Genomic DNA, 14465 nt, shown 5'->3' with positions numbered 1-14465 from the left:
TCGCCTCGCGCCCCGCCCCGCCCCCTGCTCCGCAAGTCTCGTGAGATCTCGGCGCCGCCGCCGCCGCCTCCTCCTCTGCGTGCTGGGCGGCTCTCGCGAGAGCTGGCGGCGGTTGCCGGGCCCGGGTGGAGCGGCTGGCGGCGGCGGCGGGAGGCGGTGGCTCGGCCGCGGCGCCGCGCGGGTGAGTGGTGGGCGGAGGGGCGACGGAGGGGCCCGGCCCGGTCCGGTCCGGTCGGGCTGCGCGGAACGCCGCTCCGCGGAGGCGGTGTGCCGGGGCTGCCGGGCCGCTCCCCCGCGGCCAGGGCCGTTGCCGCTGCGGCCGAGCCGGCGGAGCGTGCGGGCGGCGACGTGTCCCTCCGGCCCGGCTCCCGGCCGCGGCTCCTGGGCTGTCTCCCCCCCCCCCCCGCCCCCCCCCCGCCTCGGGGCTTGCGGGAGGCCGGCCCGTCCGTGGCTCTGCCTTGCTGCCGGCCCGGGCGAGCGGCGGCGGCGGCCGCTGCCCCTGTGAGGGACCGGAGCGGTGCTGTAGTCGCCCACCGGCGTTTCAGAGTACTTCAGCCGGCCTCCTGAGGCGTGGCATCCCCCCGCGGGCCTTGCTTCGGGTGTCCCTGTCCCCCGAGACAGACCGTGCGCTGAAGCTTTTACGCTTTAAAAGCATCGTAGAAAGAGCATTTTCGTCCGGTCGCTTCGGTGCCTTGGTAACTCTGTGCCGTGTGGTGTCATGAGTAGGCTGAACGCTGCTTAAATTGCTGGGTTTCGTCCTGTGTTTATTGGTAAAACCTGCAATTGCTACGAGGGCTGTACGGAAACAGCGTTATTGCTTGGGACTGCCTGACGGCAATCATATAATTCCTGAGCATACTTATTTTACGTAATCACTGAGCATTGATTTACAGACTTGAGTGATTTCACAATGAGTTCAATATCTTTATAAAACTTCTTTCCACATAACCGTATTTTATTTGCAGAAAATATCAATTGCTTGTATGATAAATTTGTCATAGTACAATTATGTGTTGCAGTTGCCTATCGTTACTTTTTTTCTTTAAATTCGTTTTTGTTTTTGGCTATTGCTTCTGCATCTTTTTCCTTTTTATCTCTGATTCCATCAAATGTGTCACTTTAGAACTCTTTTTTTTTCAGAATTTGGATCCAGTTCCATCATAGACCTTTTCCAGGTTTGTTTCTGTCACTTGCCTGGCTTCTTTGTCCAAAGTAGTGCTTGAGCACTGTAAATCTTTTTGTTCTTTACTGTTGACTGCCTCTTACAAATTCTAGTACATGCTTAAAACCTGGCTTCTCGGCAGCCTTTTGACTGTCATCTCTGTTCTCCTTATTTTTATTTGCCTTTTTTCTTCATGAATCATCTTCAGTGATTCATTTAAAGAGCACTTATCTCTGTTGTTGCTTCAGCTTTGGTGATCCTTTTCCTGGAAGACCCTCTCTTTCTCTCTTCAGTTTGCTATTGAATTAGATGATCCAGAAATACAATTAAAATTGTCAGCCTCACACTATTCACAATTCATAACCTGATAGTTTACACTTGTTTTCTTTTGTCTGAATTAAAAATCTGTCTGCATCATTTTAGAATCATAGAATAGTTTAGGTTGGAAAAGACCTTTAAGATCATCGAGTCCAACCATCAACCATGCCCACTAAACCTTGTGTAGGTTACTTTGAATTCCTATAGCTTGAACACAACTACAGTTAAAAGCAACTGGCTAATTTATTTTTGTTTTCTTTTGTTAACCATTTCTCTATAGCTAAGGAAAACCGTTCCACTGTATTTGTTTTGCAGGTCTGTCAGCGTGGATTTGCCTTTGACTAGGTCTCTTTCTTGCAAAACATCACAGAGAATTTTTTTTTTCCTATTAAGACACACATCTGTCAAAAGCCTTTGCATATTATTACCTCTTGATTTGTACCATCTCTGTCTCAAAACCTTGTTGTGGTCTATTACATCCTGCCTGTGGTCATTATTGCCATCTCCTGATGATGCTGTTTGAGACTCTTCTTATGATTTTTTTTCAACACATGTTTGTATTTGTGCTTTTGCCCAGTGTGTTAATGCCAGGGAAAGTGCGGGTTAAGAAAGACAAGTTAAAAGCAGCTCTCATATCATGTATTAAATTCCTTCTTGAAGCCCAGTTTTCCTTTTAGGCACTTTTGCATTTGAAAATGGTAAACAGCTCGTGTGGATGACACTGCTTATTAAGTTAGTTACAGATGTCATCACCATTGGTTTTTCTGTCACTTTGTTATAAACCATATGCTTGCGTAGATTGTACACTTGAGGCTGGGGCTGTTTTGTCCTCTATGCAGACAAAAGAATCAAAATCCCATTATGTGCTAATTTCTTTCCTTTAGCAGTGTTGCTTAAATCTTGGCCTGGTGCTGTTGCTTATCAATAAAAGTATGTATCTGTTTAAAATACATATAAAATCAAAAGCTAATTTAGAATTAATTTAAAATGTGAAAAATTATTTGGGATTTTCTTCCTCACTGAGATGTATTGTTACTGCTGGGTGCAACCAGAGGTATAGACCTTGCTTGTTTCTTCAAGAAATCTACCTGATACTCTGTTTCATGCTATTTGTTTTGTCATTGATGCTGAGTGTTATAAAGCCCTGTGTCTGTTTTCTGTTTTATATTGGTAGGCCACAGAGCATGGTGCTAGTAGTATTGGCAAGAAGTTAGGTTCTGCTCCTTTTTCCTGCAGTGATAACCACGATTCTGCTTTTGTGTGGGAGAAGTTGCTCAATCCACTGAGCTTTTTATAGGTAGACCTAAGCTGATTTTATACAATGAATCCTAATACAGAGGGGGAGTTGGGAATTATCTGCCTCTTGCTTTTTAGGCTTCTGGTATCAGATAGGTGTTTTATTGTCATGTTCCTTTTAGGAATATGATCAGCTTCCTGTGACTGCTTGTTTTGTTTTTGGGGTTTTTTTTCTCCACTTCTTACTCATTAAGAGAAGCTTCAATCCTGACCTACTATCTTAATGTTGAGACTGTATTGCAAAGGATATTTCTTAGCTATGCTTTAATCAGTGTCAGTTTGATAACATTTCAGTGATGGTAACTTATAAAGCTACTTTATGTGGCTGAATTGTGGCTGATAGTTTGCAAGAAACTCACTTGGCAGGTATGGATTTCCATGATATATGGGTTTGCATTATAAGCATGTGTGCTTTGAACTGTATTTCTTAATTAGGATGTAATGTTACTGTGCTTGCATTCCCAGTAAATCTTACTTGTGAGTTAGTTTTTGTTGTTGTTGCTGCTTTTGTGCTTTGCTGACTGGAGGCAGTGAACAGCAGACTGTCACCCCTTACAGACAGTCTAAATAATCTGAATCTTGGAGTTTTTCTGTCACAACTAATGCCAAGTTTTGTCCTAGCTGGTAACTTGTCTGTTGGATCTTTCTGATTCTCCTGGTTCACCTTTACAGTGTATATCGCTGATGGAGCAGGTTAGAGCAGATGAGCTTCTGAAACTTGTCCTGCTTAGGAAATGCTTCTGATCAAGGCTTAAAGCTGAGTAGCTAGCTGCCTGAAGTATTATGTGTTAGTTACCTGAACGTTGTACAGACAGCTGGAGCAATCAGTTCTTTGTTCCACCTGATGAGCTGGTGTCCAGAAGATGGCATCTTGGGCCTCTACCTCAAAACTTCAGGCTATTTTAATCTTCTTTTTTAGTAAGACTCTAGAGCTTTGCAGCCTTACAAGTATTTTCAGTAAATATAGGGTGGCTGGCTGGCTTAAAACATTTTGGTATTGGTTGAGATTAGCTTTACTTCTTTCCTGAAAGATTTCCAAACAGTTTTTTTCTTCCCTTATCTGCAGTACCTTGAAGAGTGCAAGTCCTGCACCTCACAAAAGTATACATCCACTTCTGTCCGGCATCTGATGTTGTCTAAATCTTGCTTAATCTGCTGTACATCTTTTGTACATTGTATTTGCCATGGTACAGAACTGAATATGCTTTAAGTATTATTTAATGTAATCTGTTCTACAGCTATCACAAGTTAGTGTATGATACATCCTTTCATGAGCTCTTCAAGTAGTGGTGTAAACACATTAATTACTGTATCTTGCAGTGCCTGGGGTGGCTGTACTACATTGACTATTAGCTTCCCAAAGCCACTGGGTGTCTGTCTTTACAATTCCCTTGTATTTCAGTAGTCTATAACTTTCATAAATTAGTAATGATTCTGGCTTCAAGTTGATGTTAGGAAAGCTGTCTGTGTTGAAAGCTTTGAAAATTAAAGTCTGCTTCCTGATTTCCTATTTTACACAATCATTCCCTGTGATAATTCTCTGGAGTATTAGCTTTCTGCAGAGGGGTAAGAAGTCATTCTTTACACCTGGAGAATTGCTTATTAGCTAATTAGAATGGCAGTCAGTTTGGCTAATATGACAGTGTTTTGTGATCTACAAAGAATGTTTGGATTTGATTTTTTTTTTTCTCCTCATTTTATGTGCTTGCAGTGCCTTTTTGCCTTTACCAACATTTCAGATGCAGTTCCTTGATGTCATGGGAGGCATTGAATAGTATTTGGGGCCACGTACTCTTGCAGTTTTTTTGTTTTATGCGCAAGGCCAAAATGTTCTGCAAAAAATGCTTGCTTTTTTGCCCACAGTGTGAATCCATGAAAAAAAAAAAAATTATTTGAACCACAGTTGAAACATTTTCTATTGTGGAAAAAAGTGGATTTGCAGAAGTGCTTAAAAATTAAGTAGGAGGACTAGTTGGTTACTTTACAGAATTCATACAGTATTTCCTAATTGAAATATTTCTGTTTTCAATAGAGAAAGGCATAAAAAAAATTCCTTATAGTTTTATAGGTTTGTTAAAATCAGAAATAAAATTGATAAATACATTTGTAATCACATTTGTAGCACAAAAGCGCTGTCAACGGTGGTCAAGAAGAAAAAAAACCTGGCTGTGTTACAGCAAATTGTTCTTTGAGAAGTGTTATTTGTTAAGATCCTGCTGAGTGAAGGATGGAGGGAAGACTTTCTTGTTCACAAGTTCATAGTGTGACATGCTTGGAACTGTATTAGGAGTTTCACAAGATGTGACTTTGGACGCTTCCAGATTGTTTACCTTCTTTTCATAACTGTGCTCTAGTTCTGAGTTGTGGGCCAGTTTGGTACTTCATCAGTGACACTGCTGGGGTTCCTCCTGTGCTTTAAGCTGGGAAAAGGGAATACTGTTGTTCATGAGGAGCAGTCCCATTTGTTTGTTTCTGTCCTTCTGTGTCATCTATTGTTTGTAATGGCTTAAGCGTGTAGCTGCATAGCAAAGCAGATTGAGGAGCTGATCCTAGCAGATTGAGGAATTGATCCTACTTAAAACAGTCTTTTTCTTTGAAGTGTATGTGAACCTATATCCTCCTCTTGAATCTGTCACTTTCATTAAATGAGACATGGGGAGAAGGCAGAAAGTGTGAGACAATTTAAGAAAGTGACTTGAAACTGTCTTTTCAGCTGCAGTTCTCATAAAAACAGCCACTTTTACATGTCTTTCCAGTGCAAAAGCTAAATTCAAACACTGATGTCTTACTTCAATGAAATAAGTAAGAACTAGCTGCTGGGTGACAACCTGTTTCTGATAAGGCACCTGCTTTGGTCCATACCGGAGAGGGTGAGGTGTTTAGAAGTCTTTTAGATGGTTTTAAAGGGAAGAGAGAATTTGTGGAAACAAACAAAAGCTTGAAAAGAAACATGGTGCCAAATGAGCCCGTCACTGTGGTGCTTCAGCAAATACGGGCATTGAAGCAGGACACTGTGGTAGTTAGTAGCTGGGAATGATTGCAGAATGGGAGCTGTGGTGTTCCGCTGTAAGATTGCTGGTCTTTGCTTTTTGTTCTAAACCATGTTGTTGCCACGAGTAGTAAGACTTGCTGTGTATCGTGCTCAAGTGACTGAATCTAATGAACACAATTTGTTTCAATTCAGGATTAAAAGTGTCTTTATTTTTGTATTGATTGTGTATGAAAATGGTATGTCATATTGCATCTAAGTTCTGAATGACTGCTGCTGAAGTAACGACTGATTTATATTGCCCTTGTCACCTTAATAATGCTTTTTTTGTTCTGAAGTAGGTTGGAGGTTTCTCCTTGTTAAGCATCTAAACACACGTGATTAAATGTGTGTAAATCCTATAACCTTCTATGTTTGTGTAGTATTGTCACACATTGACTGTTCTTTGGTAACCTGAATTTCCAGGTAATGCGCAATGAAATGCTTATTGGGGCTTTTTGCTTTCTAACTCCGCCCCCCCCCCCCGAGGAAGTTGAGTATTTCCTGTAATTTTAAAGAAAATGTTTTTTTCCTTTCCTGACTCCATATAGACACCTGACCATAAGAGTCTTCCAATCAAAGTGTGTTTAGTTATAGAAACCATAACAGGGAAAAAACCCAACCCTGTGGTGGGGATTGTGTACTTGGTATAAAATCTGTTTTCTTTGTTAGAACTGAACATGAAGGAAAAACTCATATGCAACTAGCATTTTTAAGAAGCTTGTTCTCTACCATTCCCCTGTAATAATTTTTTGGGGGTCTAAATTTAGCTAAGAGAATCTAAATTTGTCAGAGGAGCTCTTTTGTTTTCCATGACTAGAGGGACATTTTATTTGAGAAGCTAACTTGTTTTAAAGAACTCTCAATTCCTTTGGGACTCATTTCCAAAAAGGATAAGTTTCACTGAATGTAATAGAAATATGATAAAGAGGGGTGGGGTGGAGATACGATGTTTCTAAAATATTTAGCTTGAAATTTTAGAGAAACATAGTAGGCTTATATATCTGTAATTCAATTTTTTTTTCCAGATGCTGTACAATCATCAGCTGTTAACTTGTGGCTACTTTTTCATTTTTGTAACCAGGTCATTCTGAACTATACAACTCTCTTGACACAAGTGTCACTTATAGGTATGACTTGAACACCAGTCATTTAAGATTGGCTATCTTTATTGACAGTCACAAGGTTAATCTATGTATGAATTTTAGTGGGAGTTGAACATAATATTGGTTCCCAATCAAGGAAGGGTAGGCTTATAATGTCTATTTTTCTATTAAATTTTTGTGACTTTTCTGCAAAAGTCAGTGAAACTGGACTACATTATTGAGTGTTTCTAAGGATTGGTGTTGATTCCATTTTGGAGTAAGGACTCAGATATAACTGTTAATCTTAATTCTGTTTTCCTCTTGGGCAGCCATTCAGATTGTAAAACTGTTGGTCTCTCTTCTACAGTTGGGATCTTTCTTTGAATTAACTTTATACATTTAAAAGAAAATTATGATGTGTTTGCCTTGTGTTTTATAACCAGTGACTTCTGTTTGGACACAGTGAAATGAATTGTGGCAAAATTGAAGTTGTCTACCAGCATTTATAGAACTATATTTCGTATAACAAAATAATCTTTTTAGTGCAGGTATCAGCAGAATGTATAGAATATTATTGTAATGCAATTTAGAAGTTGTGCTTCAGTATATCCTGTTTTCTGTAATCTTTATTTAAAAAAACAAAACCTAACAACACTTAATTCTGCATGTCTAATTTTTTCTTGTGTGTGGCATTATTTAAAGGTAAACGCTGCTCTTTTAATGTAGGTTGTGAGTGCTGCATGTGTGCTTTTCAGAGCAGTAGTGTGAGGAAGCTGGCAGTGGAATGGCAGGACGGCCTCATCCTTATGACAGTAACTCCAGCGATCCAGAGAATTGGGATCGGAAATTGCATAATAGACCTCGTAAACTTTGTAAACATTCAAGGTAGGTGCTATGTACCATCTGTTGCATCTCAAAAACTACAATAAAAGTCCATTCTAAAGGCTACTGTATCTGGTTGTGGCAAGTCCTGTCATAAATTTTGTAGTTCTTCTTAAAAGGAACTCTTAATTCTTTTAAAAATATTTTCTAACCTAACTGATTTGTCAGCTTCCCTAATATGTGCTTAGATTTGTTTTACCATGGGTGGGATTTTAGGCTTTTAAAAAAAGTTAAATGCCTTCTGTGCATATCAAGACACTAGTTGAGTGACTAAATATATGAAATTTTTTTGGAGTGCTTATTAGGGGTTACTTTGTGTTCATCACTTTTTAGTTGTTGATACTCTCTGTTAAGGAGCATACTTAAAATATGTGCAGCTTGTTCATGGTGATAACTAATAGTTGCTTGCATGGAAGTATCATGTTCTGTAGCACTTTCTTTGTAAAGCTGTGTCAGATCTTGCTTTTGCATGCATCCCTCACTGTAAAAATGTTTTTTAAATGCTTCTTGATTTGAAGACATTATGAAGGTAATTAGTGTTTTTCCAGCACATAGTGTTCAAAAATGAACTAAGCAAAGCACTTAGTCACCTAGCAAATGTATGTGAAGAACCATGTTGCTGGAAATACATATAAGCATCCAAATAAGTGTGTATCTTCCAAGTACTTTGCCCTTTTAGAAGTGCTAAATATAACTAAAACATCTCTGTTAGCTAGCTAAAAATGTTAGTGATTTAAGCTTTCCCACTTGCAAGATGATAGGAAAAAAGCTAAGGAGCACATTCAATACCAGCAACTTAATTCACATTTTTATTGCATAGATTCAGATAAACTGGACTCGAGTGTTGCCCAAAGTATTCGATGAGCAATTAATATTGTGGGTTATTTTCCTGTCATTAAATCTTGGATAATTGTGAGACATCCAAGAGGGCAGGAAAAAAGAATGCATCAATAATTAAAAGGCTCACAGGGAGACCCACGTAATTATAGGCCTGTCTGTGATGTGAATAATGGTATGGTTAACACAGAACCGAAGGGGGTGGCTAGTGCTACTTGTCAGTATAGGCTTATGGAATATAGCTTTGTACAGTTGATGTTTTTATTAAGATGATGGTGTCTGGTAAATGGTTGATCTGTGCTTCTTATTTAGGATCAAAATGTGGCACAGTATCAGCAGATGAACAGTTCGGATATAATATGGCATTGTATGCGAGTTGAGGACTGTTCACTGTCAGGTCTTGGAATGTGATTGTAAATGGGTGATTAATCGCTGAGTCCAGTTCATGTAGTTCATCTCTGATCCCATGCTACCTCCCATGACTGGTGATCTGGAATAAAACCTAAAACTGATATTGATGCAGATGACCTATGATAGGGTGTGTAACATAATGAAAGGACTCGTTAATAGCATGTGATCTGTGTGGTTTGATAAACTGGGTGCAAATAACCATGCATTCTCTATATCACTAAATAAAAAGCTGAACATTTAGAAACAAAGAATGTAGGCCATTTTTGTAGACTACATCAACTCGCGATCATTGGTGGTATTGGCACTGTAAAGAACACTGTCTCAATGGGTAGTCAATTGAACATAAGTCTCCGGTAACATCGTATGGTCGTAATGGCTAATGCAGCTGTTGGATGTGTAGTGGAGTTATTGGAAGTCTAGTATCAGCAGTTCAGCGAAGATTTTGATTAGAGGGGATTCTGAAGACGTGGAAGTTACTAAATATCTTTTGAGACAGGGAAAACTCAAAGGTTAAATAATGACATCTTGATCAGTCTCTAAAGATCCTTGCAGAAACAGCATTATGGTGATGAGCTTTAGTCAGTAGGCAAATTTGTAATGAAGTGTAGTAGCTGGAAGGTGAAGCTAGGTGAATCCAGTCCAGAGAAACAGTGTACGTCTTACCATGTGTGGTCTGTTGTGGATGATCTGTTTTGGGGAAATGTTCAAATAAAAAGCTGTGCAGCCTTCTGAAAAGATTATTTGATGCAGATAGGAGTTAACTTATGGCCTATGCCTTTCAGAAAGGCTGCTGTTGAGCTGAATTCAAGGTTCACACATCAGAAGGTATGAAATCTATGCTTCTCAAATAATGGCAGCTAAGTTGAACCTATTTCTGGCAAAACACAGTTTGTGTTTCCAATAAAATGCTGAACAGTAGGGTTATAGTATTCAAGCGAACATCTGATTCCCCCCGCCCCAAATAAGGTAGACCCATTTTGGAAATCTTTGAGAATCCAACTAATAGTTTGAGGTTGTAATAGAATAAGGAATAAATTAAGGAGAAATATTTTGTTACCTTGTTCCTTTGAGATACTTGATTACTTTAGAGAATCCAATTATTGGAAAATAGTGTACTTTATTCAAAAGCCTAAACAAAATAATTGGATTTTGGGTGGCTGAATAGAGACATATTACTATCATTTCTGACTTAATTGACACTTTTTCTCTAGACAAGTGAAAGTCTGTGAAAAATGCAATGTGAGGGGGAAAATGCTTTTGGAGATGTAAGTTTTAATGATATAACTTGAACGGAACTGCTCTGTTAAAAGGTTTGAGTACTGCAGTCTTATTTGTCTTGCACTTTCAAAATACGCCTTATTATCATAAGGAAAAAAAATACTTCAGGTTTGAAAAGTGTAATGGTGAGATAAGAACTTTATAATAAATCTCAGCAAGGGAGTAATATTTAAGATAGATGCTTAGCTTGTCACTTCTTCGTGCTTTGGAGTGTTTAATCCTCCAGCCTTAACATTCTTAAAATAGCGTAGATAATTTTCTACTCATAGAAAACATAATCTAGAACTGTGAGCTGTTCTTCTGTGTGTAAAGCTTGTGGCAGCAAGGGTAGCCGCGGGACTCGGCTCCCTTCACTGTGCTGTCTGAGGCAAAGGATGTGTGGCAAAACTGTCTAGGGGGGTGTATGTATTAAACAGTTTTACAGGTTAGCATTATATATTTTTCTTTCTAGTTTGAGTGTCCAATTTTTGAAACCTCTGCCAAGTTGTACTGTTGTTTGTTCTCCTTTTTCTTACTTGTTCTGAGATGGGCGATGTAATGGAAAACTCAGAAGGGAGAGATTCAGAAAATAAGGACCAAAAATATAATGCAGATGATCTCTGGTATAAATCTAAAGAGCCTGACAGGATGAAATTATATGGTGTTAAATCTGACTGTAACTAATGATACAGTCAGTCTTGTTTGTCCAAGCTATTACAACAATCTTTGATGTGGTTTTTATTTAAGTACCTGAAAAAGATGGAAGAAAACTTTCAGGAACCATATATTGCCTAAACAGTAGCTAAGGTTCAAGTAAATGGTCTCTGAATTAATATTTTCATTATTAGGTATGGCTGTTCTGTATTTTGTATTTAATTTTTCATTGGTTATTAGCTTCCCACATGTAATTTCTCTATAGTGCTGTAGTTTTTGTTGTTATTGGAAGCCTTTAATTCTAATTCTGTTGTACTAAGTGCTTTCTCCAGAGTTCTGGTGAAGAATCTGTGGCTTAAATTTGCCTCTTCCTTAAGATTTGTCATGGATTTAATTTTCTAAATCTGCTTCTGTTTTAGTCCCATTTGATAGTTCTTTGTCTATTCATTCTATTTAGATAGTATTAGATTCAATGTCCTGCCTGCAGTACTGCATTAATGAACAAAATGTGGCCGTGCTGTGATTCTGTTGTCATGACTCTTGAACCTCTTGAAACTTTAAAAATCTTCAGCATCTTGTCATCTGTGGAAAATTTTTCAAAGTTATTGTGCAGATGCTGAATGCTGAGAATTTTTTTCCCTAATATTATTTTTGCATGTTGGGAGGATGCATTCATGGGTTGTGAATGGAAGTGCTACTTGGCTCAGCATTTTGTAAATACATGAAGCATTCTCAGAAGGGTCCTTTTCTCATCTCTTGAATCATAGCAGAATGTATAATCTGTTTTCCACTGCAGGATGGGTTTTATTTCTCTTCATGTAAATTGGATTTATGCAGCTGAACATTTTATAGCATGGGGCAGGCCTACACAATGTATGACACAATTAGGCCTACTTTTGCCATGAGCTCAAGTCATAGTCTATGAATTACCGTGTATCATCTGCTTTTAAGTTAACTGCAAACATGCCTGTTCTTAATTGCAACCTGGTATTGGCAGATCAAGATCTCTTCATCTAGATTTTATTGGCACCAGAATGTAAAGCCCTCAGAAGAAACTGAGATGGGCTGGGAAGAGATGTTCTTGGAATCTGGGAAAATGGGCCAAAAACATCAATCTACTAATCTTTTGTAAGGTATCTAAGGTATAGTGAGTGGTCTTAAACAGTTGATTTTTTTTTTTGGTGGGGTTTTTTTTTTTCCCCTCCTTTTTGACATCCTTCATTTCTGAAATGGCAGATTGTGAACACTGCTGAGAAGGAAAACTTACGTCACTTTCTGTGCAAAAACACACACTAAATCCTCTTGAACTTCTCCAGCACACAAATGACCTTTTCCAAATATCATCATCTATTATTTGTGTTGGACTTTGGCATCATGCCAAACTTGATCAGACCCTGACTTTTAATTAAGACACGAAGCATATTAGAGGTGAAGCAATTATGCTCGGAACTATTATGCCCTAGAATTTTTATGGACAACTCTTTTCTGCATTGCTGACTGCTTCTTTCTGCTCTGAAGTAGAAACTATAATAGTTAGATACAAGTTCAGTAAGTGTTTGGACCCAGTTCTTTTGAATTTGAACTTCTGAAGCTGGTTTTTGATAGATGGAGGTACTTGCCAGTTCCAAGGAGAATATGCTTCTGAATTTTTTAAACTTTGATTTTCACCTAACATCCTGTTTTGAAAATGAAGTAGGAATTCATATGTAAATAAAGGCAACCAGTATTCTTCTATGGAGGTCGTGTATTTGGGTAGCTTGACAGAAGTCATAAGGTGTGAACGTATACCTACCTAAAGGTTAATTCCTTGCTGCTTGAAAAATCCCTTTGGCAACTGAACACTCGTGGGATTTTTTTTGTTGTTTCCTTCCTGAAATGGAACTGAATTACTAAGAAGTATATTACTAATAGTTGACAGAGCCCACTGAAGACCAAAATTATGTGAATATTTAAGAATATTGGAGCAGGAAAGTGTTCACAGAGTTGCTGTGTTGAGCTGAGGGAAGATCTGTAGCACTCCCCAAATGAAGCAGAGAGAATTCTTTCTGAGGGCTTCCTTACTGGATGTGAAGCCCCAAGTTAAGCGTTACTGCTGGACTGTGCTTCTACAAGATTCTGATGGATGTATATCCTGGCCTGAGGTGTAGTTTTTTGGGAATCAGGAGCTAATCCATTCATGGCATGTTCTTCCTACATGAAATAAGAGTAAAGGAGAACAAAACATGCTAATTCTGCTATGGAGAAAGGACACTGTATAGGGAGCCAGTGCTGAAAGAACCTGTTGCGCTTGTACTTTTTCTTGCTGCTGGGGAGCTGTTCTATTGGAGGCAAAAAAAAATGCCTGAGAAAGCGCAAGCAAGCTGGAAAAACCTATGTAGCTTATTATAGCTATGTCTTCCAAGGCTTATTTTGAAGGGAACAAAAGGCTTACAAGACTGATAGTTATTCTACCCCTGGGGCATGGGGAAGGTGGTTGTGTGAACCCTCACAAGACCCGAAAAACAGGAGAAAATTCACTGTCTCAGGTTAATTGAAATTGTGTGAGCAGAAATTTTCCTTCCATGTCTAAAGAGCTGACTCTTCAGTCTAGAATGCCGATGCTCTCTCCTGCTTTTTAATCACAAGTCTCTTGTTTTTCTTCCTGTCGTCCTCTTTATAACAGGAGTCTTTGGCTGAACAATCCCCCTTGTTCCTTCGGTTTTCATCATATTTTAATTTCCACTCTACCGCTTATGACATCTTGATTTTTATTTATTGTAAGACTTGCTTTTAAACTATTCCTCCAGTGTATTGTTGCTCCTTAAAACAGCCTACAGACATTCTAAGAAGAATCATTTAAAAAAAGCTGTAGCATAATGCTTAACTTTTCCTCCCCCAAAGGAAAAACCTTTAGAAAATTTTGTCCTGACGTGTATTAATTTGCTTTGTTGCTTTTTGTGCTCGGTGGGCTTGACTTGTTGTCAAGCATTTGATGACCTATTGATGTGAAGATGCACTACATCAGGACTTGAACTGATTTCTCATCAGTAAACATACTGATTAGTATAATTATACACTAATACTTAGATTGTCACAAAGCGTAGTACATTTTTCCTGGCTTAGACTTGCTGGAAAAGGGATGTTTGGAGTTAAAAAATGGAGACTGTGCTGCCTTGTTCTCGAAAGACTGTTGCTGTACCTGCTTATGAACTCAGTGAAAGGTGAATTCATTTTAAATATTAATCCAGGCAGACTTTACAGAAACAAATTAACCATCCCCTGAAACTTGCTTGGATTTGTCTGTCTTGAATGATCACGAACACAAATGAGAGATGTGACAAGAGAAAGTTAGCAATAACCTTTTCGGATGTGGTGTTTGTGTGCTGAAACCCGACAAGCTGGCAGGACTAGAAATAGCTTCGCAGATGGTACTTGGCACGGTACCGAGCAGCTTTCCTCTCGCATGCTCCCCACCCTGCCTGTCAATCGCGGTACCCAATGGCTGCTTAGAGATGGAGAAACGGCAAGTACGAATTCAGCTCACAGGAGGCTGCGA

General features: G+C 39.1%; 1 protein-coding gene across 4 annotated transcripts in view; it reads left to right on the top strand.

The window, feature by feature from the left end:
- The first annotated feature begins 53 nt into the window (after positions 1-53).
- Positions 54-14465, top strand: part of BTBD10 (BTB domain containing 10) — a 30067-nt gene continuing 15655 nt past the window's right edge. The window contains exons 1-2 of one of the 4 annotated variants that reach the window (XM_052810559.1): positions 61-181; positions 7616-7774. In XM_052810559.1, coding sequence (XP_052666519.1) covers positions 7674-7774 — 101 coding nt within the window. In that variant the 5' untranslated portion in view covers positions 61-181; positions 7616-7673. Of the gene's footprint in view, positions 182-1140; positions 1176-6915; positions 6935-7615; positions 7775-14465 lie in introns of those variants that run through there. The other 3 variants (XM_052810560.1, XM_052810561.1, XM_052810562.1) reach the window with 3 other exon arrangements.

This window comes from Harpia harpyja, chromosome 16 (genome assembly GCF_026419915.1).
Source record: "Harpia harpyja isolate bHarHar1 chromosome 16, bHarHar1 primary haplotype, whole genome shotgun sequence".
NCBI lineage: Eukaryota > Metazoa > Chordata > Aves > Accipitriformes > Accipitridae > Harpia > Harpia harpyja.
Note: the sequence above shows the minus strand (reverse complement) of the source record. Positions and strands in the feature narration are given on the sequence as shown.